This window comes from Cnephaeus nilssonii (genome assembly GCF_951640355.1).
Source record: "Cnephaeus nilssonii genome assembly, chromosome: 21".
Classification (NCBI taxonomy): Eukaryota; Metazoa; Chordata; class Mammalia; order Chiroptera; family Vespertilionidae; genus Cnephaeus; species Cnephaeus nilssonii.
In genome coordinates this window covers 30,260,999-30,287,174 of record NC_137092.1, presented here as the reverse complement: position 1 = coordinate 30,287,174, position 26,176 = coordinate 30,260,999, and the positions used below count along the sequence as shown (strand labels likewise).

General features: G+C 56.2%; 1 protein-coding gene across 1 annotated transcript; it reads right to left on the bottom strand.

The window, feature by feature from the left end:
- Positions 1-1,351: 1,351 nt before the first annotated feature.
- RD3 (RD3 regulator of GUCY2D) lies at positions 1,352-3,871 on the bottom strand (the record flags this gene model as incomplete). Its single annotated transcript, XM_079761711.1, has 2 exons — positions 1,352-1,649; positions 3,576-3,871. The coding sequence occupies 2 exons, from the start codon at positions 3,869-3,871 to the stop codon at positions 1,352-1,354; spliced, it is 594 nt and encodes a 197-aa protein (XP_079617837.1).
- Between the last annotated feature and the right edge of the window lie 22,305 nt (positions 3,872-26,176).

Sequence of the window (26,176 nt, the reverse complement as noted above, 5' to 3'; positions counted from 1 at the left end):
CTCTCTCTTTTTAAAAGAAATCTTTTATTTATTTTTGTTGTTGTTAATCCTCACCAGAGGGTATTTTTCCATTCACTTTTAGGAAGAGTGGAAGAGACTGGGAGAGAGAGAGAGAAACAAAACATACCGCTCGGTTCCTAAACACACCCCAGCCAGGGCCGGGGACAAGCTTGCAACTGAAGTACTTGCTTCACTTGTGTTTTCTGAGTGTGCATGGATAACTGGGGACAGACACTTTCCCCACCATCCCCCACGCCCCACTTCAGCCCAGAGTGTGTGAGGATTCACTATGGGTGATCCCCACATGGGAGACTCCACGTGCCCATCATCAAGCTCTAGGAAAGCTCTCCTAAAGCATTTCAGGTGCCTCGAGGTCAGGTAGGGGCGTGGGCTCTGGGGAAGGCCGAAGAGCAGTCATGGCCAGATTACAAAGGGGCCCTGGCGTCAGAGACCCGGACTCTCCAAAGCATCGAGCGGGGAGCTGAGCTTCTAGGAGGAGCTGCTGGGGACTGGCCACCCCCCAGGAGATGGCACCCTGGGGTGGGGTGACGGCAGCTTACCTCTGCCCCAGCTATTTTCTTGCAGAGCAGTTTAGCCCCCCAGGCCAAGGCCAAGGCCAAGGCCAAAGCCAAGGCCAAGCCAAGACAGAAGTCAGACCACAGGCAGGTGCAGACGTAGTCCTTGGACCTGTCCCATCATAGCCCAGGACTCCAGGACTCCAGGTCAGAGACAGTATTCAGGGACAACCTACCACCCACAGGGATCCGTTTAAGGTGGAGGAAGCGTGGCCTCCTCTGAGCCTCAGGGTCCTCATTCAGAAGTCAGGAGAGGGGACCCGGTGACCTCTGTGGCCGCTTCCAGCTCTGCTCGCCCACGAGGCTGGGACCCGCCAGTCACCAGCAGAGAATGGACACCACCCAACAGGCCCCTCATCGTTAGTTACCCAGGGAGATGGGGTGAATGGGACAACCCTGGAGGTGGGGTGAGGACTCGGGGTCTTGGCGAAAAGTCAGGGCAATTCTTCGTCTCCCAGACACAAGCAGAAGGTGGGGCCCTGGTCTGTCTGCCGAGACCCCGGGGAGGGAGGGGGCCCGCGGCAGCTCCAAGCCCTAACCCTGGGCCCTGCTTCAGTGGGAGGGGTGGGGTGGGGGCCCTGCTTTAGTGGGGGGGGCCTGCTTTAGTGGGAGCGGGGGGGGGGGGGCCTGCTTTAGTGGGAGGGGCTCCATCTCACAGGGTTGTCTTGGGATGGGGCTGCCCGTGGCCCCCTGGCAGGAGGTTCCAGGGCCCGGGGTGGTCACAGGCCTTCCGCGCCCTCCCACGGGTGGCTTTGCCCCGGGCGGGAGCAGGTGGGTCAGTCCTCCTGGGGCGCCCTGAACTCGGGCATGCTCCAGGTGCGGGGCGGCGGCCGAGCCTCCCGCTCCACGTCCTCGGAGACGGTGGGGATGTCGCTGGCGAAGGGAGAGATGCGGGCGCGGGCCCTGAAGGTGGCCAGCGCCAGGCCGCCGCGGGGCCGCAGGCTCCACTGCTGGGTCAGCCTGCGGGCCTCGTCCTCCTGCTTCGTCCGCTCCAGGACCTCCTGCAGCACCGAGAGGAAGAGCCGGGACACCTCCCGCACCTCGGGCTCCTGCTCCGCCAGCAGCTGCCGGAACCTGCGGGGGGGGGGGTGGGGGGGGTGGGGGTGGGGGTGGGGGTGATGTCACCTGGTGGTGGCACCTGGCCTCAGGGGCTTCCATGGGCACCCCCTAAGGTCAAGTCCCAAGTCCTCCACGTCCCCACTGCTCCTGAGGTAACTCAGAGTCACCCCACCTCCTTGTGGCCCCAGCCCAGCCCTAGTTCGAATCCCAGCTCTGCCACTTCTGGCCTCCAGGAGCCTCAGCTTCCCCGTCTGTAAAGTGGGGTCACAGCCACCTTTGTGTGGTTTAATGAGCTAACATGCAAAACCCTAGCACTTGCCCAGGCTATCCACATCCGTGTGGTGAGGGGAGCCCCCTGCTTTCACCGTCCAGGACATGAGGCTTTCTAGCTCATCCCCTCCCTCCATCCTCCATTCTCCGCCCCCTGACCGGAGCGGTCTCTCTGAGGTGTGTGTCCGATTCGGCCACTGCCCTGAGCTTTTCCTTCCACCCCAGGTCCCCCGCTGTGTCCCCGTCTGTGCTCCAGCCGGGAGTCACACATGTGCCCCCAGGCCCAGGTTCTCAGGGTCCCTGCTGGTTCCTCTGCCGGAAATGCCTTTGCTGGGCCTCAAGAATGAGCGGTGGTTACCGAGTCGTTGACTGCATAGGTTCTCCCACCATACTGAGTCAGGACTGCTCCAACCCCTCAGCAGGGAGGGAGGCAACAAGTGTGACAAGACCATCACCATACGCATGTCCCCAGCCTCCCCGTCATGTAGGAGGTGTGGTTTGCCAGGTTAGATTCCCTCGTCAGCGCCAGCCCCCCAACACTGACCCCTGCCCCTGTCCCCAGGGTGCTCCTGTAACTGGGGGCTCCCGTGGTACAGCAAAGTGGAGAGGGTGAGATTCTCAGCCCGGAGGAAGCAGTGGGAGGGAGTTAAAAGGACAACAAAATCCAGAGGCGTGTAGACAGAACTGGAGAAGGAGAAGAGTTTTTAAGGGGCATTTCAAAGAAAAAGGTGTACAATAGATACACTCATTAAAGATGGGTGAGAGAAGCCCATCAGAGATTGAGCACCGACCTATGAACCAGGAGGTCATGGTTCGATTCCCAGTCAGGGCACATGCCCAGGTTGCGGGATCGATCCCCAGTGTGGGGTGTGCGGGAGGCAGCCAATCAATGATTCTCTCTCATCATTGATGTTCCCATCTCTCTCCCTTTCCCTTCCTCTCTGAAATCAATAAGAAAAAAAGTATTAAAAAAAAAGATGGTGAGAGAAGATTCTGGGGATTGGGGGGGAGGTGGATTTTAAGATGTTTTATTGTGGATCTGTATCTCTTTACTAGTGTTTGAGAAATGCAGATAAAGAAACCGAGTTACTTTTGAAATCGGACTAATGCTTGACTTCAACAGGAATCCATCTGATGCTGGAGTATGTAGGTCATGGTTTTGTTAAGGTTACACTTATATTCAGGAATATTGTACCCAAGCTCTTAATGTTCAGCGCCCTAGGGCTCTGCACCCCTTACACACACACACACACACACACACACCCCTTAGGCACGCTAGTTTGAAATAGGATAACTGTTATTTGGGAAAACTTCTCTAAGAAGGTGGAGTGGAAGATGAACTAATGGAGAAGGACCCAGCTTGTTAGAATCCAGGATAATAGCCACCAGGACAGGGAGATCAGCAAGTTCAAAGGCCTGGGGTTCTGTCCTATCAAAATGCACGAGCCTGCACCCAGGAGCCACCCTGCCTCCCTCTGAGCCCCTAGCACGGCCTGATGTTCCAGGGCCTCCTTCCGATTCCTCCTCCTGCCTGGCTCCTTCTAACCGACGATGACGGGTCCTCCAGGCCCCCCGGCCCCAGTCCTGGTAACCCCACGCCCTGCCACTGCAGCCACCCTCCCTGGAGCCTGCAGCTCAACAGCCGGGCCCCGTGCCAGGGCCAGGGGTTACCTGAGGATGGCAGGCCCACAGTAGGCCGGGGGGATCTTGGCGCAGACATCCTCTAGCTGCAGCCGCTCCCCAGGGCTGAGGTCGTAGGTGGCCCGGGGCGAGCTGGCCAGCCAGCTGTAGTCCACGCCGGTGCAGACCCTCCTGACCGCACTGCTGCGCTCCCGCTGCTGCCTCTCGGCCTCGCGCATCTGCCCCGCCAGCTCCATCATGAGCGTCTCCGGCACCACCTCGGCGGGGCTCCGGGACGACAGCCGTGGCAGGGCCTCGCTCCACCGGGGCCACGGGGTGAGGGACATGGCCCCTGACCCCGCTGAGACAGGGCCGAGTGCCTGTGTCTTTCTTAGGCCCCTCTGCCGGTGAGGGTGGGACGAGCCAGGAGGAGGGAGGAGAGCTGGGACCGAGTAAGAAGACCTGCTCCGGCCTCACGGCTGGGTGGCCTCGAGGAAGTCGCTTAACCCCTCGGAGCCATCGTTTCTAACTCTGTAAGACAAGATGGGGCTGTTGTGAGAACCAGCTGTGAATAAACTTGGCACATGCCAAGCACCCCATAAAAGTCAGATACATTCATGGTTAGAATCATCCCTAAAACACCCAGATGATTGAGCCCAGAGAAACTGCCTCCAGAGTCCCTGCTAACGCCAAACAAAGAGGGAAACCTACTGTGGATGGCTGAGCACAATCTTATCCCTATGATTGAAGGGCAACAATTCACACACACAATACAGATGCTTACATCCTGTGTCAACCCAACGGGAAAATACCCTACGTTTCTAAATGTCCCAGCCTATGGCTGAAGGACGCTTAGAATAGTATGGGCTTGACATCATCCTGCAAAAGACACAACTTACCTTCCATTCATTTATTCATTTACTCTTCATTCATTCATTCAGGAGCACTCATCAAACACCGTGTGCACATCTGTGCAGGACAACAAGTGGGAAAGCCTGCCAGGGGCCCTGCTCTGCAGTGACGCAGGGCGTGATGAGTAAGAACCATCACATCAGTGGAAAGAAGTTGACGTGGCTGGTGAAGCACAGAGAGGGTACTGATGGGGGAGGGAAGGAGTGACTCCAGATGATGAAAGGGACCACAAAAGGCTTTGTGGATGAGAGGGGTGAAGGGTGAGTGCAGGCTTCAGACACATGGACTGAGGGAGAAGGTTCCCAGGTGGAGAACCCCGACCTGGTCTGCAAGGAGCATCAGGTGTGAAGGCAGGGCCCTAACCCATCAGCATATTCCCACAGTCCTGCTCAATATGGGTTTGGTGACTGACTGACTAGATGAATGGAGGGGTGTGTGGATGAATGAATGAATGGGTGAATGAATGAATGGGTGAATGGGTGGATGAGCTGCCCTTTGGGGCATGCCCTGCTGCCTGTCAGGGTTTGTGCCTGACAGCAGTGAAGGTACGTGCCACTCCTGGACTAAAATCTGAGTGGATCTCCGAGGTGCCCAGCTCCCCTTTCTATGCCTTTTCCCCTCCAGGGAGCTCCCCTTCCGTGAACCATGGGTCCCCTTCCCGCCCAGACTCCCCTGGTGCGGAGTAAAGAGATCCCACGACTCAGTCTCTACCGCTTGGCCGTGCGGCCTGTGTCACCTCCTGAGGACACACACGCTTTTAGGCAGCCCCCCCCCCCTCCTCTGCACCCACAATGCTCAGCCCAGAGACATGCATTGTCAATGCTGGAGAACCAGACACACCTGGGAACATTATCACGGGGTAGAAGTCGCCTTCTGGAGTGGCACAAATCAAACGGTCCCCTTGCCCATGGAGACTTGAACAGCCAGTTCCCTTAGCAATCGCCAAAATTAGGAAATCTAAAAACCGTTCCCCTCCACTCAGCCTGAGCCTATCACCAGCGGGGGCCTCAGATTCCAGCCCGAGTCCTCCCTGGAGGCGGGAGGGAAAGACCGACGGTCAGACCCTCCTCGTGGGGTCCAGGCAGCGAGGGCCCTTTCTGCTCAGTCCTTCGCCACTCCGCGTGTTCAGAACACCGAGGCTGGGCGGGAGCACGGGGGAGGGGGCGATGGGGTGGGCCGTGGGCCGTCCTGAGCGCCAGGGGCCTCTGCCGGAGGCCAAGGGGTTCGATCACTGCAGGCAGAGGGGGCCTTGTACTGACGTATGCCTTTGCTGGAGTGCCTGTGTTCTAAGGTACACGGGCCAGCCCGTACAGAAGCATGAACAGGCTGCTGAACCTCAGAGGGAAGGCAGGGGAGGGTGGGTGGGCAGAGATCAGCCAATGAACTTGTGTGCATATATGCATAACCTGTGGACACAGGCCAGGGGGCGGTGAGGGCCTGGCGGTGAGGGGAGGGGGAGGATGGGAGCGGGCTAGAAGAGGTTAAGGGGCGGGGGGGGGGGGGAAGGGGAGAAAGACCTATGTAATACTTTCAACAATCAAGATTTTTAAAAATTAAAATAAATAAATAAATAAATAAATGAATGATGAGTATTTCAACGCCAAATAAATAAAGTACTCGGGTCAGGTTGATGCCTAGCACCAAAAGGTGCCACTTCGAGTGTCCACTCACCCCACTGAAGGGTACCCCAAATACACATAGGTCAGCAGTGCCCGCAAACAGTGCCCGCAGGGACTAGGGACTGTGCTGGGCCATGCCACAGCTCCGTGCCTTCATCAGTGTCCCTCCCTCTGCCTAGACCAGGCGTCCTCAAACTACGGCCCGCGGGCCACATGCGGGTGTTTTTGCCGTTTTGTTTTTTTACTTCAAAATAAGATATGTGCAGTGTGCATAGGAATTTGTTCATAGTTTTTTTAAAACTATAGTCCGGCCCTCCAACGGTCTGAGGGACAGTGACCTGGCCCCCTGTTTAAAAGTTTGAGGACCCCTGGCCTAGACACTTATGAAATAAAATAGGCACTTCTCCCTTCCTTGTCAATATACTTTTATAATAACTTGGAGGGTCAGGTTGGAACTGAGGATGGTTGGCCTCCTTAGAGTTCTTTGTTGACACGTGGCAGTGTGGGCTGAGCCAGCTGCTGGCCCTCAGCCTGCCCGCTCCCCTTCTCACACCCTTAGGGGCCTTGCAAACATGCATGAGACACCCCAGCCTTCACGTCCAAGCCTCACCCACGATCCTACCAACAGCTGCCCCTTTGATCCCCTCAGGCTCGTCCACACTGGTGATGCCATCCACCCTCGGGGACTGGGCCCGTGGAGGACACCTGCTCAGGCTCAGGAAGTGGGCAGGAGACTGCCTGGGCAGGGATTTCTGGATCTCAGTACCTAAGGCCTGATCTAGAGGGGACGTGACCTCAGGATGGACACATCCATCTCCTTCATCTCCCGGACTCCTCACCTCAGGTGCGGCTGGGCCAGAAGAAAGCCAGAGTGTAGGCCGGGGCAGGGGCCCTCTTCCCAGGGTCAGGCTTGTGCCCCTGAGATAGATGCTCAACCCACACCATCAGACGGCAGGGACTGGGTGGCGTGACCCCACACGAGTCCTGGGCTCGGTGAGTGCTTAGCTTCTCTGGCCCAGGTGGGGGGGATCTCAGGGGGACAGGGACATGTTCTGAATGTTCTCCTTCCCCAACCCCCATTCTCTCTGCCTCCAACCCTGGCCGGAGCTGGAGGCTTGGACAGAGACAGGGTTTCTGCCGGGCTATTTCTGTCCCTGGCCAGCTGTTCTCCCTGGAGGCTCTCTGGCAGGTCTGATTAAGTTCTTAAGGGCAAAGCAGGGAGGCAGGTGGAGGGAGGGAGAGCAGCCGAGAGAGGCGGGCCAGCCAGACAGCCCCAGAGGTTTATCCCAGGGTCTCCCCAGGTCCTGACCCACAGCTGAGACCCTGTGTGAGTTTGAGTTGTGACTGAGTGTCTAGGGAAGAAAGTGATGGCAGGTGTGGTCTGATAAAGACACTCAGAGGTTCGTCAGAAGAGCAGGGGTGGTCTTTGTTGAGTGCTCTGCACAATTGGGATTCCCCCCACCCGCCTGGTTCTGGATTAACCCCCGTGGCAGAGCCAAACTCCCCAGTATTAGCTTCAAGGCCCCTCACCCCTGCTCACCCCCGGCCTGGGAGCATGCACCGTGGGTGGTGACTCCGGAACCTTCCCGGGAGGAATGCCTGCTTCCCATTCAGTCAACAGCTCCGACAATCTGCCTCTGATGCAGGAACATTGATTGAACCCTTGTTTAAGAAAAAATTAGGACATTTCGGGAAATTTGAATATGAGCTTGGGGTTAAGGAATGAGTATTGGTTTTCTTAGGCATAAAAATGGTATTAGGGTTCTAGGGGAATAATGACGAGTGGCTGATGTCCCACATTCAAATCCTTCAGAGAACGTTACATGTATATGCTCACACACACAAGGCAATGTGGCAAAATGCTAACAATTGTTTTATCTAGGGAGAATTTATGGGTGTTTATTGCACTATTCTTCCAAATTTTCTGCATTTCCATATTCATAATTGAACATTATTTTTAAAAAACTTATTTTTACTAGAGGCCCAGTGCACAAAAATTCGTGCACTGGGGGGGAGGTCCCTCAGCCCAGCCTGCGCCCTCTCACAGTCCAGGAGTCCTCAGGGGATGTCCTACTGACAGCTTAGGCCCGGGCCTAAGCCACAGTCTGGCTTCCCTGTGCGGGAGGTGACCAGCCCAGCTGATCAGGGGACGGTGTCGGCCCCCGCCCCCACTGCCATTCCCTCCGCCTGCTGACACACACCTTGGCTAGCCTGGCACCACCTGCTTGCCAGCCCCGCCCCCCACCGACTGGTCGTTCTGCTGTTCGGTTGATTTGCATATTACACTTTTATTATATAGGATTGATTTCAGAGAGGAAGGGAGAGGGAGAGAGAGATAGATGCGAGAGACTCATTGATCAGCTGCCCCCTACTGGGGATCGAGCCCACAACCTGGGCATGTGCCCCTGACCAGAATCGAACCCGGGACCCTTCAGTCCGCAGGCCGACACTCTCTCCACTGAGCCAACACAGCTAGGGCTGACCATAATTTAAAAGTTGGGGAAAGTCTAGCTCAAAACTCACTCTTTGTAGGAAGCCTCCTCAATTCACTCTGTCTGGGGGCTTGACTTGCTCCTCAGCGCCCCTTCCCGTGGTTTATGTCACATCCGTTTGGGGCGCTGGGGCATTTCTCACGGTCGGGCGTGGGTGTCGAGGGAACAAACCGTGGTGGGTACTGGGCGGGTCTGGGCTCTGGAGCCTGAAGCCCAGGCCTGAGTTGTGACCCACTCAGGACTCAGCAGACACAGGTGGGAGTGTGCGGTGTGCCGACACCATGCTGGCGCTGGGCTCCCTGCAGGAGCCTACATCCAAGAGAGCCATGGAAACAAGCAGACAAGCCACCACAGCACTGCTGAGGGGCACCCCAGGGGTGCAGCCCCTCTGTCTGCAGGTCACAGCTGGGAACTGGCTACATTGCCAATGAAGGGCGTGCCCACTCTGGCCCTGGTGATGGCCTGCTCGGGTGAGGAGGCTGGTTTGGGGGGAGAGTGCAGGCGTTAGTAGAGGGAACCTAAGTTCAATGCCCACAGCCTTCCCTCCCTGCCATATGCTGCCTGAGCCCAAATCACCTCCGTGGCTCCAAGCCTCCGTGTCCCGGGCTGTAAGAGGAGGTGATAAGGGTAGCCATGTCCGTGTACGTGCTAACTAAACTAACAAGGTCTGTGACTGTCCCTCGGTGTAGTGTCCTGGGGCCCACAGGGATAATTCAGCGGTTAATGCACTCAGAATGGGGAGAGAACCACCTTTGCTTCCACTAACTGGAACTGAAGTGTAGTGTTTCCACCAGTTATGAGTGTGTCCCCAGACCTCAGCAGTCCCATCACTCCTGTGACTGTATCCCCAGCAGAGACCACAGGTACTACACCTCAATGCTGTCACTCTTGAAATATCACGTCAGCTCATCACTACTGCAAAATCATGGTATTGGTTAGAGTAGACCTGCCGCTAGATTTTGTTATTTTGCACTAGAGGCCCGATGCACAAAATTCGTGCAAGGGGCTCGGCCCTCGCAGCCCCGGCTTTGTCCTGAAGGTCGTCCGGAAGGTCCTTGGTGTGGCTCAGTGGTTAAGTGTTGATCTATGAACCAGGAGGTCAGAGTTCAATTCCCTGTCGGGGTACATGCTGGGGTTTTGGGCTTAATCCCCAGTAGGGGGCGTGCAGGAGGCAGTTGATCAATGATTCTCTCTCATCATTGATGTTTCTATCTCCCCCTCTCCCTTCCTCTCTGAAATCAATAAAAATATATTTTAAAAAATAGGTTGATAGCTGTATTTTAATACAGCTGTTTTCTTTTGTAATCTCATAAACTTAATCTTATGCCTTTAGAAACATTTTGCTGAAAATGTGTCCATAGGGTTCCTTCCAAAGGGGGGTCTATAGCACAAGAAGTAAGGGACCCCCTGGTTTGGTGCCAGCTTGACCCCAATCCTGTGCCTGGCCTTGCCCAACCCTGGCTTCTGGGGGAGCTGAGCCCCCTGCCCCCCATGAAGGGAAGGCTCAGGGATGAAGCCTCAGTTTACCCAGCACCAGTAGGAAAGCCCTCACTTGTTCGGTCTCTGCCCTTTGGCCTCACTCTCCCAAACCCTTTCTCTTTCTTTCTCTGCTCTTCCCCCTCCTCCTTCCTCTCCCCCTCATTACCCCTCCCACCCCCACCCTCTCCGGGCTTTTCCTTCAGCCTATTTTTAAACTTCCCTGAGGATAATGTCTTTTCCATGGCTCCCTGGGCGAACCTACACCAGCTGTGGCTCGTTAGATACGCCCAAAACACCACCTCCGTGACTCAGGGGCAAAAGGAGCCTGGTTCCAGGCAGTGAGCAGTGGGAAGGGGGCCAGGGCCAGGGACCAGGGCAGTTGGCGGGAACAACGTGGGTTGTATGTCAGAGTTGGAAGCTAGGCTCCGAGGCGCTTGCAGGAGGAGTAATCCGGTGAGTACTGAGGCAGGAGGAGTACTCCCGTGAGTACTGAGGCAGGAGGAGTACTCTGGTGAGTACTGAGGCAGGAGGAGTACTCCGGTGAGTACTGAGGCAGGAGGAGTACTCCGGTGAGTACTGAGGCAGGAGGAGTACTCCGGTGAGTACTGAGGCAGGAGGAGTACTCCGGTGAGTACTGAGGCAGGAGGAGTACTCCGGTGAGTACTGAGGCAGGAGGGGTACTCCGGTGAGTACTGAGGCAGGAGGAGTACTCTGGTGAGTACTGAGGCAGGAGGAGTACTCTGGTGAGTACTGAGGCAGGAGGAGTACTCCGGTGAGTACTGAGGCAGGAGGAGTACTCTGGTGAGTACTGAGGCAGGAGGAGTACTCCGGTGAGTACTGAGGCAGGAGGAGTACTCCGGTGAGTACTGAGGCAGGAGGGGTACTCCGGTGAGTACTGAGGCAGGAGGAGTACTCTGGTGAGTACTGAGGCAGGAGGAGTACTCTGGTGAGTACTGAGGCCAACGGCCCCGGCCAGCGAAGGAAGGACAGTGCAGTCCCTGCCAGGAAGCTGCTTTCTTGCTACAAGGGGAGCCCCACCCAGGCTCCCCCTCTGACGCCGGGCTCTAACAGCAGAGCTGGGCAGCTGCAGGCCAGGGCGAGGGGCTGCCCTGCACGGTCCCCAGGACCCTGAGCACCTGGGCCAGCCTGTCTCAGGGTGCCCGCTGCCTCACTGAGCAGGCAGGCGGCTCCGCTGCAGCTGGGCCCTGGTCTGGACAGAGGCCCCGACGCGGCTGCAGAGTTGGAGCTCCCCTCTCCGGATGGATGACCTTCCTCCCAGCCCTGCCAAGGTCCAAGGCCAACTTCACAGACTGCAAACTGACCTTGTTTTTGTGTGGCATCACGGAAAAATAATAAACGTCATTCGCCAAGCTAGGTGTGGCCCAGCCTGACCTGTGCGCCTCTGCCCACCTGACCAACACCTGCTCACCTTTTAGACGCACCCGGGAGGTCAGCAGCCACCCCCTGCAGCCCGCCCCTCGCTGCCCCACACCGAGGCAGAACGGCGTGCCTGCCGCTGCCTGGCACCACGGCCTAGACTCATGGCATCCGACACAGACATGTTCCTCGCTTTATTGTTTTCCTCTCTCCCCACCCGGCTACAAGCTGTGTGAGGGCAAGAGCTGAATTTGTTGAGTCTGCTTAGTGGGTCCTGAACGAATAAATGAACTAATGAACTAATGAATGAGTGGCATTCTTCCTCATTCTGAGGCAGAGGTGCAACCAGGAGCGGGTAGCTCAGGTCCTAGAGACAGACCAGCGCTGGAAGGGGCTGACCCCACGGTCACAGCTCAGATGTTCCCTCCCAAGCTCGACCCCCTCCCCGGAGTGCAGCCAGCCGCCTTGTCCAGGCTCCCTCTCCCGGGTGGGCGACTGGGGACTCACATTCAGCTCTGGGGCTGGGGCTGAGGCCCACACATCATCCATGTGTCCTGGTCCCAAGACTGCACCACGTGCTTCGTAGGCGCTCAAGTCACAGCTCTCGAATGGATGAGAGAATCTCTGACTTGGCTCTCCCCCTGCCTGCGTCCTCCCCGTGGAAGCAGGAGAGAAAATGCTGGTTCCACAGCCGACAGAAGCTACGGCTTCCCCTGGATTTATGAAGCCAGGACAGGCCACGGCCGGAGGATGCTGCAGAGCCCGCTCTGGTGGAACAGCTGAGGGTTGACAGGCCTCCCTCTGGCCATCTGGGCCCTGGACTCAGACGCCTCAATAGGCTGTCCCCAGCCTGCCACAGCCTGGGCCACCCCTCCCAGCTCCAGGCTGGCGGGGCCTCCGCTGTAACTTCCTAGTGGTCGGCAAGCTCATTAGTCAACAGAGCCAAATATCAGCAGCACAACGATTGAGATTTCTTTTGAGAGCCAAATTTTTTAAACTTCAACTTCTAACGCCACTTCTTCAAAATAGACTCGCCCAGGCCGTGGTATTTTGTGGAAGAGCCACACTCAAGGGGCCAAAGAGCCGCATGTGGCTTGAGAGAGAGCCGCAGTTTGCCGACCACAGGCAATGGTTCTCAATCTCGCTTGGTTCAGTCACCAGTAGGGCTCATTAAAAACCCGGAGGCAGGATCTTACCCTCCCAGTTGCTGATTCAGGAGGCCTCGGGCGCAGGAGCCACCGTCTCCTGGGGAGATGCCCTCTTACCTGGCTCTCTGGGCTCAGCCTCTGCGGAGGGGACGGTCCAGCGGGGTCCTGCTTGCTGCTTCCCGGTCTGGGAGGGGAGAGCGTCTGGCTCCTTTCAGGGAAAAGCAGAAAGTTGGGCAGCCAAGGAAGGACAGGGTGGAGGGAACCTACATCCTGAGCGTCTCCCTCCTATTTCTCCCTGTGGCCGGCCGCCGTCGCTCTCTGTCTCTCAGAAGTTGTGCTGAGAGAAAGCAACGCTGACCACGGGAGGCAGCGAGCCTGGGGTGGGTGGAGTGTGTGCCTGCGTCCCAGGAGGCCGGGACCCGAGCTCCTCTGTGAAGGGGCGGGGCCAGCTCCTGATCCCTGGTTGCCGTGGAGACCCACCTAAGCCTCTTTCACCTGCAGCTGAATTATCTGTAGAGGGAGCTGCCCGGCCTGACGCAGACACCTGAGAAGCCCCAGGTGGTGAGAGAGGCCCGGACCAGATGGCGCTCTGGGCCCCTTCCTCCCCCAGCCACACTCTGGGTGGCACACACTGGGGAGCAAGACCTCACCCCACCCTCTGTGGAGCCCTGGGGGACCTGCTGTGGGCGGATGTTTCCAGCTGGTTTGTGGATGGGTCCTGGCTGGAGGTCACCTCTTCCCACCTCCGCCCCCCACCAGGAGAGGGAGGGGTGCGTCTAGTGGCCTGAAAAGGTGTGTCCTCACCCTTGCCTCACACATCCTTACCTGTCCTCCTCTCTGCTAATGGAAGTTCTCTGCTTCCCTCAAGGCAAGCTCAAGTGCAGAAAGCTCTGCCTCGCTGGCGCTGGAGGAGGGGCGAGCCTGAGGAAGAATCCGGGGAGGAGAGGGAGCGTGGACGGCGGTGACTGGCTGAGGGGCTGGAGGTGGCTGTGGAACTGGCAGGGGCCCAGGTTGCTGCCGGGCATCCCGCACGCCCTGGGCCCCCTGCCTGACTCTGGGCTCTGCACACTGGTCGCTTGCAGACTGTTCTGGCCACGGCCACCAGGGAACCAGGCTGCAACTCGCCGGCATTCGGGGGCTCCGGAACGGGGGCCTGCGGCCCTGTGAGAGGCACCGGGGTCCTGTGCTGGCCACTGAGCTGCCTTATAGTAGCCCCCAGGTGAGGCTGTACCAGGTACCAGGTGAGGGAGGGACTTCTGGGCACATCGAGCCCCGACCGTGGAAAACAAAGCAGAAACATCGCCAAGAAGAAGTGGAACTGGGTCTGGTGAGCTGGCTCGGCTTGCCCACCTGCCTGCCTGTCGGTTTTGATGGTTTCCCTGGGAGATAAGCCACTTGGTGCTTGCTCTGTGGCTGGTCCCATTAGAGTAGCTGCCTTCCTGCCGCATCTGTCTTCTCCGGCGGGGGGTCTGGAGTCAGGAGCCTGGCCAGTTCACAGCACAGCAGTCACCAGGATTGGGAGGGTCGCTTGGGGACGAGAGGCTCCCACATTTCCAGGAGCTGCAGCTGACCTCTTCCGAACCATGTGCCCCAAGTGGCTTCCACCCCAGGGCCAGCTAAGGCCGGAGCAACTTGAACAGAGGACTATGAGTCCTCGCCTCTGAGCATCCCATCACCATCCTGGCCCCTCCCCGAGGGCAGAATTCCAAGGCACTTCGATGCTGGTGGGGAGGGAGCAGAGGGACTCGAAGGCTCTGCCCTCCCTTTGGGAAAGTTGCTCGAAGTGGCAAGGCGAAGGGGCCCGTGGCCACACCTCCTGCACGCACACGGCTGTCTGGAGCACTTTTCCGTGCAGGCACCCTGCTGGGAGCTGGCGGGGGAGGGGTGGTGTCATTCTCCTCCCCTCTCCCCACGTCCCAGCCAAACTTGCAGGAGAGTAGACGTCAGGGAGCGTATTAGAGTTCAGCGATAAAGGCTGTACAATCCTGGGTCCACTCCTGACCATTCTGTTGGATTGAAGACGTTCATCCCCTTCTCCAGCCATGCATTCCCTCACCCTCAAACACCCACACGGCGATGTGAATGAGATCTTACGGGGCAACATGCGGAGCCAGCAAAAAACGGTTCCATTGCAGCAACGTGCCGAGGTGAGATGTGAGCTTCAGATCCCGGCCTGTGACTCTGGGGACCACGCACACAGGTGACCAGGTTCTTGCATCCTCCTCCCGACACGATGGGCCGCCTCCCTGCCCTTTGCAATGATGCCTGTGACCAGGAGAGGGGACCATGCCCTCCCTCCCTCCGTCCCGCCCCTGCCTGCTGCCCTGATACCATACTTCAGAGAGAGCTTGCTGTTTGTGTGGACTGCTAATTTATTTTGATTCATTGGCCTGCAGAGGCTTTGCGATTATCCATGCTGAGAGTGAACTTGTATTAGAGAGAGAAGGTGGTGGTTATTTTTCTCTCGTCTGGCATCAGTGGGAGTTGCTGAAGCGCAGTTAAACATGCAGCAACCATTCACGCGGAGGAGCCGCAGCGGGGCCCAGGACACTGCCTCACAGATGGCGTTTGATTAAGAAATTGGAGATGTGGAATTATGAAGCTGCGGGGTGCAGAGCTGGATTGAAAACGGTGGGGACCTAACCCTGTGTTTCCCCTAGAAGCAATGGTTCAGTCTCTGCTAATTCCGTGTTTGCACAACTTTTAGGACAGGACTGCAGATAATGAGAATCAGCTGTGCCCAGAATTCTCTGTGGGCCCCCAAGACTCCTACCTGTTTATGCAGAAGTCAGGTGCCATGCCTGAGAGGGTCCCTAAGAGGCTGCTCAGACCGCTCAGCCGTGTTCCTCCTGCCGGCCTCCGTCCCCGGGGCCACCGAGCTGGTAAACATGGCAACAAGAGTCACCTGCCCTCATTACCTGGCACCGCCCTAACTCAACCATCTCTCCCTCATCAGCCAAATAGACACTGAGGCATTCATGCTCTGGGCTCCCGCTGCAGAACTATCACTTGCAGAGCCTCTCTGTCCCCACAGATTCACTGAGGCCTCACGGCACAGATGCCCGCGCGTGGCTTATCCATGCCTCCGGGGTCCTGAAATTGGTACCAATTACACTTGTTCAGAATCCACCTTCCTCCAGAAACTGCCTGATGAATAGTAGGTACTACAATACGTTGGTTAATGACATGGTTCATACATACGTTAAAAATACACACAACAAAATAACAAATTAGATTTTTTAAAATGGATGATAAGGAAGCCCCTGGCCAGGGAGCTCCGTGTGTTAGAGCATCATCCCGAGAGGCCAAGTTTGTGGGTTCGATCCCGGGTCAGGGCACACACAAGAATCAAAACCAATGAATGAATAAATAAGTGGAATAACAAATCGGTGTCTTTCTCTCTCTCCCCACCCCCTCTCTTTTTCCTCTTTCCCCTCTCTCAAATATTTTTTTAATGGATGCTAAGGACCAGACTGTGGTCTTGAAATGCCATTGATCCTCAGAATCAATGAGGGCTTCCTGGAGGAGGGGCTGATTCCAGGCCTGGGCATGTACAAAATGAACCTAGAACTTACGTTAAACCAGCAAAGATGGCTCGGGCCTGCTGGTTGGACGGCAATGTTGAATCCGTGTCGAATCGGTGCTGTTTTGGTGAGGTCCGCAGCCAGGCTGACCTGTGGGCAGCCTCTCGATCATGTGGGCAGCCCACCAGGAGCTGATGGGGGCCTCCAGCCAGCAAGAAGCCAGGGCCTCAGCCCCATAACCTCAAAGAAATGAATTCTGCCAGCAACTGGACTGAGCCTGCAGGCAAGTCTTCCCGCAGGCGAGCTTCCCGATGACAACACATCACAGCGGGCGCCTGGGTGGCAGCCTTGAAACCCCAGGCAGAGGACCCAGCGAAGCCGTGTCCAGGCTCCTGACCTGCAGACCCTGAGAGGTAGCAAATGCGCATTGTTTGGAGCTGCGAAGTCTGTGGTACTCTTTTTTTAAAAAATATAGTTTTATTGATTTCAGAAAGGGAGAGGGAGAGAGAGAGATAGAAACATCAATGATGAGAATCATTGATTGGCTGCCTCCTGCACAACCCCTACTGGGGATTGAACCCGAAACCTGGGCATGTGCCCTTGACTGGTATCGAACCTGGGACTCTTCAGTCCGCAGGCCGATGCTCTATCCACTGAGCCAAACCGGCTAGGGCATGTGCTACTCTTGTTACACTGCAATAGGACACTGACACAGCTGGGGACTTCCCTGTCAGCGCCCCCCCCCCCCCCCCACAGGGTAGGGAAGCCACTACGCTGCTCCCCTCACCCCACTCCCATCCCAGCTGAGCAGACACTGAGGGCCAAGGCCCCGATGCAGTGACTGGGAGGGGATGAGAAGAGGCTCATGCCTCCTGAGGTCCCCCGGTCCCCAGGAGGCTGCTCCGCCTGCCGCACAGCCTTCCCAGACACAAAGGCCGAAGGCATAACTGTCCCTCAGGGGGCAGGAAGGAGCCGGGGGCTGCCTGGAGACCAGCCATCAGGCCAGACCAGGGCAGAGAGTACATCGGTGACCTTCTTCAAGGCGAAGGTGGTTCCTGCCCGAGTTAGGTAGCAGGGTGGGGGTTTCAGGAAGGTGACCGTGAGTTACTCTGACCACGACCTTGGGCCAGCAGGGCCTGCAGGGCGGCCTTCATCAGTGGTTCTCAAACTTGAGCAAGCATCCGAATTCCTTGGAAGGCTTGTTAAAATCACAGATTGCTGGGCCCACTCCCAGGAAGTCTGATTCTGTAGGTGTGATTGGGAGTTGGTCCTGCCCAGCGCTCTGTAACTGTGAGCAGCAGTGACATCTCGTGGTGAGAAGGGGAATGAACCTTGGGCCTCCTGTGAGCCTGGGCCTCTGAGGTGCCCATGGGTCCAGAAGGATGCCAGGGCCGCACTGCCCAGACAGAATGGATAGGCTCTGCCCTTGCCCCTGAGTGTGCAGGCACCTCCGTGCCTCATTTTACCCTAGAAACAGGGAAACCTAATCTTGTTTCCTAGAACTTGGAGCTTCTTTTCAGAATACTTCCATCCTCATTTAAAAAATATATTTTTTATTGATTTCAGAGAGGAAGGGAGAGGGAGATAGAAGTGTCATTGATGAGAGAGAATCATTGATCAGCTGCCTCCTGCACACCCCACACCGGGGATGAAGCCCACCACCCAGGTATGTGCCCTTGGCCGGAATCGAACCATGACCTCCTGGTTCATAGGTCGACACTCGACCACTGAGTCATGCGGGGCTTATCCTCATTTTTATGAATAAGTTTCTGTCCTGGTCTTTTCATCCCCAAAAGGCGAGGGCCTGGCAACCAACGCCTCGAAGTCTCAGCCTCAGATGGGACTCTCCCAAGTCAGGAGACTGGCTTCTTGCATTGGGGGGGGGGGGGGGGGGGGGGCTCACTGAACTGCTTTCAACCCAAAGGAGCATTTGGTACCCTGAACGATGGTCCCTGGTAGCTTGGCATCAGTCCTTGGCAGGATTTCCTGACTAATGCAGCAATGACTTGTGAACCTGGGCGGTGCCAGCCCTCCCTGCCTCACGTTAACTTGGTAGACCAGCCGGGCACCTGTGGGGATGTGGAGGGACGCTGGGCCTGTGTCTGAGGCCCGGGTCAGAGCCCCTGCTCTGCTTCTGAGCTGTGAGACCTCGGGAACCTCTTCTCAGTTCTCTGAGCTTGTTCATCTGGAAAACGGGGGATCTGAAATCAGTCATTTATGCAAAAGTAACCACCAGGTTAACGCGGATGGTGGGGCACCAATGCTGGGTGACTCAGAAGGGAACAGGGGTACAGGCTACCCTCCGCAGGGCTCCGTTTCTCTGCCCTGTACTCAGCTGGGGAGCTCCCCAGCCCTCCTCCTCACTCCCCACCCCGGGAACCAGTTTACCCTGCTCACCCGCCAGCATCCTTTGCATCCATCCAACCTCCCACACAGGCTGCTGCTGGGCGCCCTGCCGCTCACCGTCAGCAGGGGGTGTCCTGGGGCCGGGGAGGGGTGGTGTGACAGTGAGTGAGGAGGTGGCACCTTCCCACAAACCCTCCCGCTGAGGTGACCAGGCCAGCTCAATGTTATCCCCAACACCCCGCCCCCTGCCCTGGACATGCCCGATTTCACAAAGTGGCCGGTGAGGTTATCCAGGGAACCAAGGTCAAGAGGTAGGGAAGGTCAGCCTCTTGCCCAGCCTGGTCCAGTGGAACTTTCTGGAATGTTAGAACTATCTTATATCTGTGCTGTTCAACACAGTAGCTATTGGGCACTCCAAATGCAAATTTAGAAATTTTTCATTTCATTTTTATGAATTTCAATCTCTAAATAGCCATATGTGGTTAGTAGTTCTAGTCGGGCCCATCACTCCTTCATCAGCCCCCCCCCCCCCTCGCAATTTGTTCTGGAAGAGATCAGATAATTAGTTGACAATGAAAGCATATAACGAATACAATGTGAAACATTTGTCCCCTCCTCCAACAGGTTCAGGACCTCAAGCCAAAGGAGCTGGTAGGTTTCAGAGAGGCCACCCCCCGAGGTTAAAGCCCTCGTGGGTGCCAGGAGAGCTCCCCAATTCTGCTGTGGGGGTCGTAAGACCATCAATGGGGATGCTCAAGAATTCCAGGGCCTCCCACCTCCAAATCCCAGGGAATGTTACTTTCTCTGAGTCCTGGAAGTCATGAGGGGGAGGAGGTCAGTATCATGTAATCCGGCACCTATCCGCAGGTCAAAGGTCGCTGCCCATGTGCACCAGGTTTCACTTTAACTACAGAGGAGGATCTGATGTGACTACACTGAGCAGGCCGACCCCGGGTGCTGTCCCTGCTTTGAGTGGAGGGGAGTGACGTGGGAGAGGACCCCCAGGTGCTGTGGTCCCAGAGATGACGCTATAACAGCAACCAGAGAGAGCAGGCCAGATCGTCCCCACAGCCCAGAGCGAGTGGGGTGCAGGTCTGCCCCCTGGATCCCTGCACCTTCCCCCAGCCTGACCCTTTGAGCCCCACGGAGTGGCTGAGAGGGTGCAGGGGGTGAAAGGGTCAGGCAGTGGGCACCAGTGAAGGAACTGGGGCCATTGTGCTCTGAGCCCAGTGGGTGGCTGCACACCAGTGTGATGGCGTCTCACTTCCCGGTGCCGCCTCTCTGCTCCCCAGCCGAAAATGACACTGACAGCAGCCGTCTGAGCTGCCTCCGAGGGCTGCTATGGAGTCCACATCAGATAACACCATGTCCATTCACTAATCCATTCATTCATTAAATGTTTACTGAGGACTTGCCTGGAACAGGACCAGTGGCTTCTCGGTGGCAGCAGGAAGACCAAGGACCCCTGTGGGAGCCCGCCCACGGCATCATAGATACCAGACACGGGTGATTTTCACACAGGCTTTGCAGCAGCCTTTCTTAAACTGTGAGCCGAGGCCCACCTCAGGGAGGAGGAGGAGGAGGAGGGGAAAGAGGAGGGGGAGGGGAAGGGGAGGAGGGAAAGAGGAGATGAAGGAGGAGGAGGAGGAGGAGTTAGGGGGAGGAGGAGGAGGGGGGAGAAGGGGAAGGAGGAGGTGAAGGAGGAGGAGGAGGGGGAGGAGGTGAAGGAGGGGGAGGAGGGGGAGGAGGAGGAGGAGGAGGAGGAGGAGGAGGGATGGAACTGGAGAGTGTAAGGGAGAGGTGTGCTGCAGGGGAGCAGGGAGGAGGGAGAGGCTGAGAGGGAGGAGGAGGCTGGCTCGCCCAGGTGGCCTCACTGCCCTGTGAGCTCACTGCCTGCTGCTGGTCCAGACAGCGCCAGCCAGTTTCTCCCGGAAGCTCCTGGGGAATTGCCCAGCTGGGTGTGACCCGATAGCCCCATATCTGCCTGGTCAGCACCGGCTTCTCAGGTTCCAACCTCCATCGCCTCTCACTTCCTCACTCCTGGCCTCCCTGTCACTTTCTCCCTTACCGCCTTCCCTCCCCGCCTCAGTGAAGAGGCTTTAGACACGGAGCCGCCCGCAGAAAACCCACCTAAGAGGCCCCTGCAGGCACCAGCCTTGCTCCTCGTTTTGGGCCAGGCTTCCTGGGGCCTTTCCCGCTGAGGGATTTGGCCCAGAGGGCCTCAGCCGAGGGGCTGAGCCCGGGCAGGAAGGTGGGTCTCTCAGCAGCGCAGGCAGTGTGCTGGGACTCCCGGATGCAGGGGGTGGTGGACCAGGCTATGTGGTCACAACGAGCTGGGACTGCCTGGCTGTGTGGCTCAGTGGTTGAGTGTTGACCCATGAACCAAAAGGTCTCCAGATCGATTCCCGGTCAGGGCACATGCCCCGGTTTCGGCTCGATCCCCAGTAGGGGGCGTGCAGGAGGCAGCCGATCAATGATTCTCTCGCATCAATCGTTCTATCTCTCTACCTCCCTCCCTTCCTCTCTCTTTAAAAAAAGAAAAATCCATAAACACATATTTTACAAAATAAACAAAAATGAGCTGGGACCACAGAAGGCGGAGGTAGCAGAGGAGTGGAGAGAAGCCAAGATGGGTGGGCAAGCCTGGCCCCGGGTACAGAGGCGGTGTGCATCCGGTCTCTGATGGAAGCTGGCACATCAGCCTGAGGCTCCAAAGTCAAGGCTCAATCTTGTGTTGTTACATTTCTCCCATCAGGCTGGGAGCTTCCCTAACACAGCCGTGTTTCCTCTTCGTCTTACACCCTCGGCACGCCTGGTAAGAAGTTGGATCCTGAGAGCTTGATCAGCACTGCCTGAGCTCCTGGGGCCCGGGGGCCGGGCCTGCTGGGAGGAGAGCAGAGCTCCAGGTGCTCCCAGGCACCCTGAGCGGCCCGCTTAGCCAGTCTGGGCCCCGTTCTACCAGTTGTCAAGCTCGGCCTCCTGGGCATACAGTGCTTGGAGACGCTCAAGGGCCGTTTCCATGCCGCTGGGTGAACACGCTTCCCCTCCCGTCACCTCCTGGGACATGCAGGGCCCCAGAATCCCTCTCTCTGGATGTTCAGAGGAGCCTGTTGGTTCCAGGGGAGACCTAGCAGGGACTGAGCACCCACTGTGGGCAGAGCTGGGTGCTCACCTTCTGTTTTGCCTGCTCGTCATTCCTTCCCCCTTATTCTGGCCCACCTACCTGTGGTCTGTAAGATTCCTGGGGGTCCCATCACCGGAAGTGAGCCCCTGGCCCAGGCCTGGCCAGTGAGAGATTCACCCCACCCCCCACCCCTGGCCACAGCAATCAGTGGAGGAATCTGCGTGGAGACTTTTGCTGGAACAAGTGGGGGGAGGGGGGGTAAAGCTCTCTCTGGTAGAACATAGGAACCTGAGCCCGCTGGTGGGCATCCTGCCACCACGGGAGGGGAGCCAAGGCAGGGAACAGAGAAAGATGCCCTCCAGCCCTGAGGACATCCCTCGAATTCCGGGAGCTTCCACGCCTGGAATTGTCAAGCTCTGGAAACATCTACATTTCCTTTCTTGCCTAAATTAATTGGCGTTGCATTTTCTGTCCCCTGGAACGGAAAGAGTGAGAAGGAAGGGATAGAGAGAGAAGCATCGATCAGTTGCCTCCTGCAGGCTGCCATGGGGTGCAGGGACGAAATGAAGAGAGGAAGTGAAATGGGTTTTACCTTCAGGAAGGTCCCAGGCGGAGGGGAAATGTGGTTTCATTATTGAGTGTCTGACCTTCCATTTTTTAAACGTGTGTGTGTGTGTGTGTGTGTGTGTGTGTGTGTGGCATATACATTCAGAAAAGTTCTTATACTTTCTATTTCTCTACCAAGTAATAGATATTCCAAGTGGGAAATTTACCAAAAAAGCAAAAGGAAGGAAGTTTACTTGGACCCCACTATCTGCTGTTATCCTTTTTCATTGCGTTTAACAACGACAGTAGGCTCACACTGTCCATGTCACGCTAGTCTTTCTCCCCACTCGCACATGGTGACCTTCTTTGGGAACATTGAAAGGAAACCACTAAGAGATAAGGTTCGTGGCAAGACCAAGGTCACATGCATCTCACCACTCGCTTCCCATCTTGTTTCAGAAAGAGGCCCAGGAGGCCACCTGTGGACAAGAAGGTGGTGACGTCCCCCCATCTTGCTCACGTGGGGAGGCGGTGCCAGTCACGGGGTCGGGAAATGCTGTGGGAGAACCAGGCTGAGGAGACGATGAGGTGCTGGGTCGTAGACACACTGAGCTGGAGGAACCTTTCGGACATCCCAAAAGCGACGTGAAGCAGGCGGCTGGATGTCTCAGTCAGGAGCTCGGAGATCACACGTGTGCGTCATTTGCAAATTGTGTGCACGGACCCGCAGCGAACCAGCGGGTGTGGGTTCTGATTTCAGCTCACTGCTCTTCGGCGACAAGTCACCGCCCTTTCTGGGACTCGGGGTCCTCAAGGGTTCAATGAGGGGCGGGCCAGAGCTCCATCCAGCCCTAACGTTCCCGGATTCTGGGAGCATGAGGATAAGGCGTTGCCTGCATCCAGCCCCCAAAACCAGGAGAAAAATCTCCCAATCTGGGGAGTGTTCTGGCTCTGTTAGACTGGCCACGGGGCGTTTTTATTGGGACCCTGGCTGTCCCTCCCCTGGGCAAACCACAGACCATCCTAAGCATCCGAGATTCCTGTTCCTAGGCGGGAGACTAGGCCCCTCATGCTTGTTTGAAAGGAAGAACGAACTACAGAAGCCGCTGGGGCCCAGGTGAGGCAGATTGCCTGAGGAAGGGTAAGGTCAAAGGTGTGAACTGTGGAACAGACCCTCCAGGCCACTCCCCAAGGTTTTCTAATCCTCCCTTGCCCCCAGCCTGCTCTCTCCTGAACTCCCTGCTCTCTGCACTCTTCCCCAAAATGTGCGGCTGGCTTTCCATGTCATGTTTGCTTATTTCACAAATGACCCCGTTCCTGATGATGCCCCAGGTTCTAGTGAACTTTTCTGGCTCGAGCAGCAAGCCCATGGAATAGTGTCTTTCTGGAACTGTCTGACACCCAGCTCCCTGTCTTGAACCCTGGCCAAGAGCTAAGAACCGTGTTTATTATGTGCTAGACACTGGACATATAAGATAAACAAAACCCAATCTGAACCCTGGAGAACCTTCCTCCCAATGGTTCTGAAGAGCGAGCGGGTCTATTTTCCCCTAAATTCACTACCAGTCTCTGCTCCATAGTAAAGCTCAGTCTCTCAGCCTCTGAGTTTGTCCCAAAGACATTGGTACTGGTGGTTATCACTTGCTGAGGGCTTACTGTATACCAGTCTTATGTCAAGCCCGTCACAATTTTCATCTCATTTAATCTTCAAAACTACCTGTGAAGTAGGTTCTGTTTCTCCCACTTTACTCTTTTTTTTTTCTTTTATTCCTCCCCTGAGGATATATTTTAATTGATTTTCAGAGAGAGAGAGAGAGAGAGAGAGAGAGAGAGAGAGAGAGAGAGAGAAGCATCCATCAGTTGCCTCCTGTAGGTGCCCCAACTGGAATCGAACCCACAACCTAGGTATGTGCCCTGATTGGGAACTGAAACTGCAACCTTTTGGTGCATGGGACGATGCTCCAACCAACAGAGCCACCTGGCCAGGGCTCTCTCACTTTACTCTTGAGGGACCTAAAAGGGATGAAGTCACATGACTGAGTTCAAACAGGGGGATTCAAACCCAGGTTTGGTCTGACTTAAAAATGCCAGGCTCTACCCACTTTACTCTGCCATCTTTGTCAGGATGGCTGGGTGTTTCCTGCCTGAAAACTTGGTGTTAGCCATAGGAATGCAGGAACCTTGTCTTATTCAGCCCTTATCCCAAGCACCTAGAACAAGGCCTGGCAAATATTTGCTGAATCAATTTGAATGAATGAAACACTTTGAACCCCTCCCTCCCCACCCACTATTATCAACCACAGCTCTGAAAACAATCAACTGCAATGTGTTAAGTACTTAATAGCATAATAAGAGTGAATCTCTAACTTGGGGGGGTGGGGGGCTGGGGTACCCTCCAGGTTTAAGGCCCAAAGAGTAGTTTATTTTTATTTTTTAAATATATATTTCTCATATGTCACATATTACACTGTAGATGTTTTTATTTATTTTATTTTTAAAAATATATTTTTATTGACTTCAGAGAGGAAGGGAGAGGGAGAGAGAGCTAGAAACATCAATGATGAGAGAGAATCATTGATCGGCTGCCTCCTGCCTGCCCCCTACTGGGGATTGAGCCTGCAACCCAGGCCTGTGCCCCTGACCAGACTCGAACCTGGGACCCTTCAGTCCACTGAGCCAAACTGGCTAGGGCAAAGAGCAGTTTCTTAAGCCCTTGGTAAATGGACTTGCATTTCTCAGTTAGGTTTGAATTTGAATTTCTTTCTTTTATACCAAGGATCCTAGTTCTGTGCCAAACCTATTTGCCAGTGACCTTTAATAAAGGCAAATAGTGTTGTTGTTGTTTTTACAGCAAACAATGAAGCAACACTTTTGAGAAGAAAAGGATAAATTAAAGCAAAGTTCATTATTTTCTACATATGTTCTTCTGTTAAGAACGTTGGCGTTGGGGTGGCTGTATTTAAAGTCTCCACAGCCCTGCAGGTCAAAGCCCACCCTCCTTCATACACACCACCCCTCCCTGTCCACCCGCCCGTCCCCTCCAGCCATAGGGACCACGCCAGGCTGCCTCCAGCCTCAGGTCTCGTCTTTGCAGTTCTCTCAGCTTGAATCTCCTTTCCCTTCCTCTTTGCCTGATTAAATTGTATTCATCCTTCAAATTCTAGGAAGTCTTCAGTGACGCCACTTCCCCCCGCCCCCCACCCTCCCTCCCCTCCACACACACCATCTGGGCTCAGTGCTTCTCTTATGTCATTCCTGTGACACCAGTAACATCACAGCAGTGTTTTCTTATCTGCAACCCACATTCCACCTACCCAGACACTCTACATATTCCTGTGACCCCCGCAATGAGCACGGAGCCTGGGCCAAGGGAGGGGTCATCAAATAGCCTTGTGGCCGGCCGCTTTACCGCCTTATCAAATAGCTGTAGAACCACTTACTGAGGAACCTGGGTGCCCGGCCTCCGATGTGCCTCGTTCCAGCGACTCCGGCCGAGGAGACTGGATCACTCCTGCTTTAAAGAGAAGGGAGCCGGACTCAGATGCCTTCAGTTACTTGTCAGAGGGCACGTTCAGAAAGAGGCGGAGCTGAGTGTGAGCTCAGGCCTTTAGGACCCTGTCTGTGGGGCTTCACGTCACCTCTGTCAGCTCCAAATGCCAAACTCAAAAGAAATGTGCTGATCAGCGGTGTGAGCTCAGATAGGTCACTTGACCCCACTTGGTCAAGGTTTTCCAAGTGTAAAGCAGGGAGGGTGGGCTCCCTGGCGCCCAGGTGCACTGTAGCAGAGCGGTGGTGGGACTGCAAAGGTTAGGAGGAGACGGAGCTTTGCCTGGAGGCAAACAGCCGGGAGCATAGGCCTAGCTGGAGTCTAGCAGGTTTCTGACCTGCGGAGCACAGAGCCTCCATCCACGCCTCCCAGCCCCTGGGAGTGTGCGTGCAGCAGGTGCCTGCTCCAGACTGTGCGTGTGCAAAGAGCTCCTGGGTCTGCCGCGCCTGAGGGTGTGCCAGGCAGCCAGGTTGTTTCCTGGCTCTGGAAATTGGTTCCCGCCTTTCTCTGCCGGCCGCTCCTCAGGAGACATGAACTG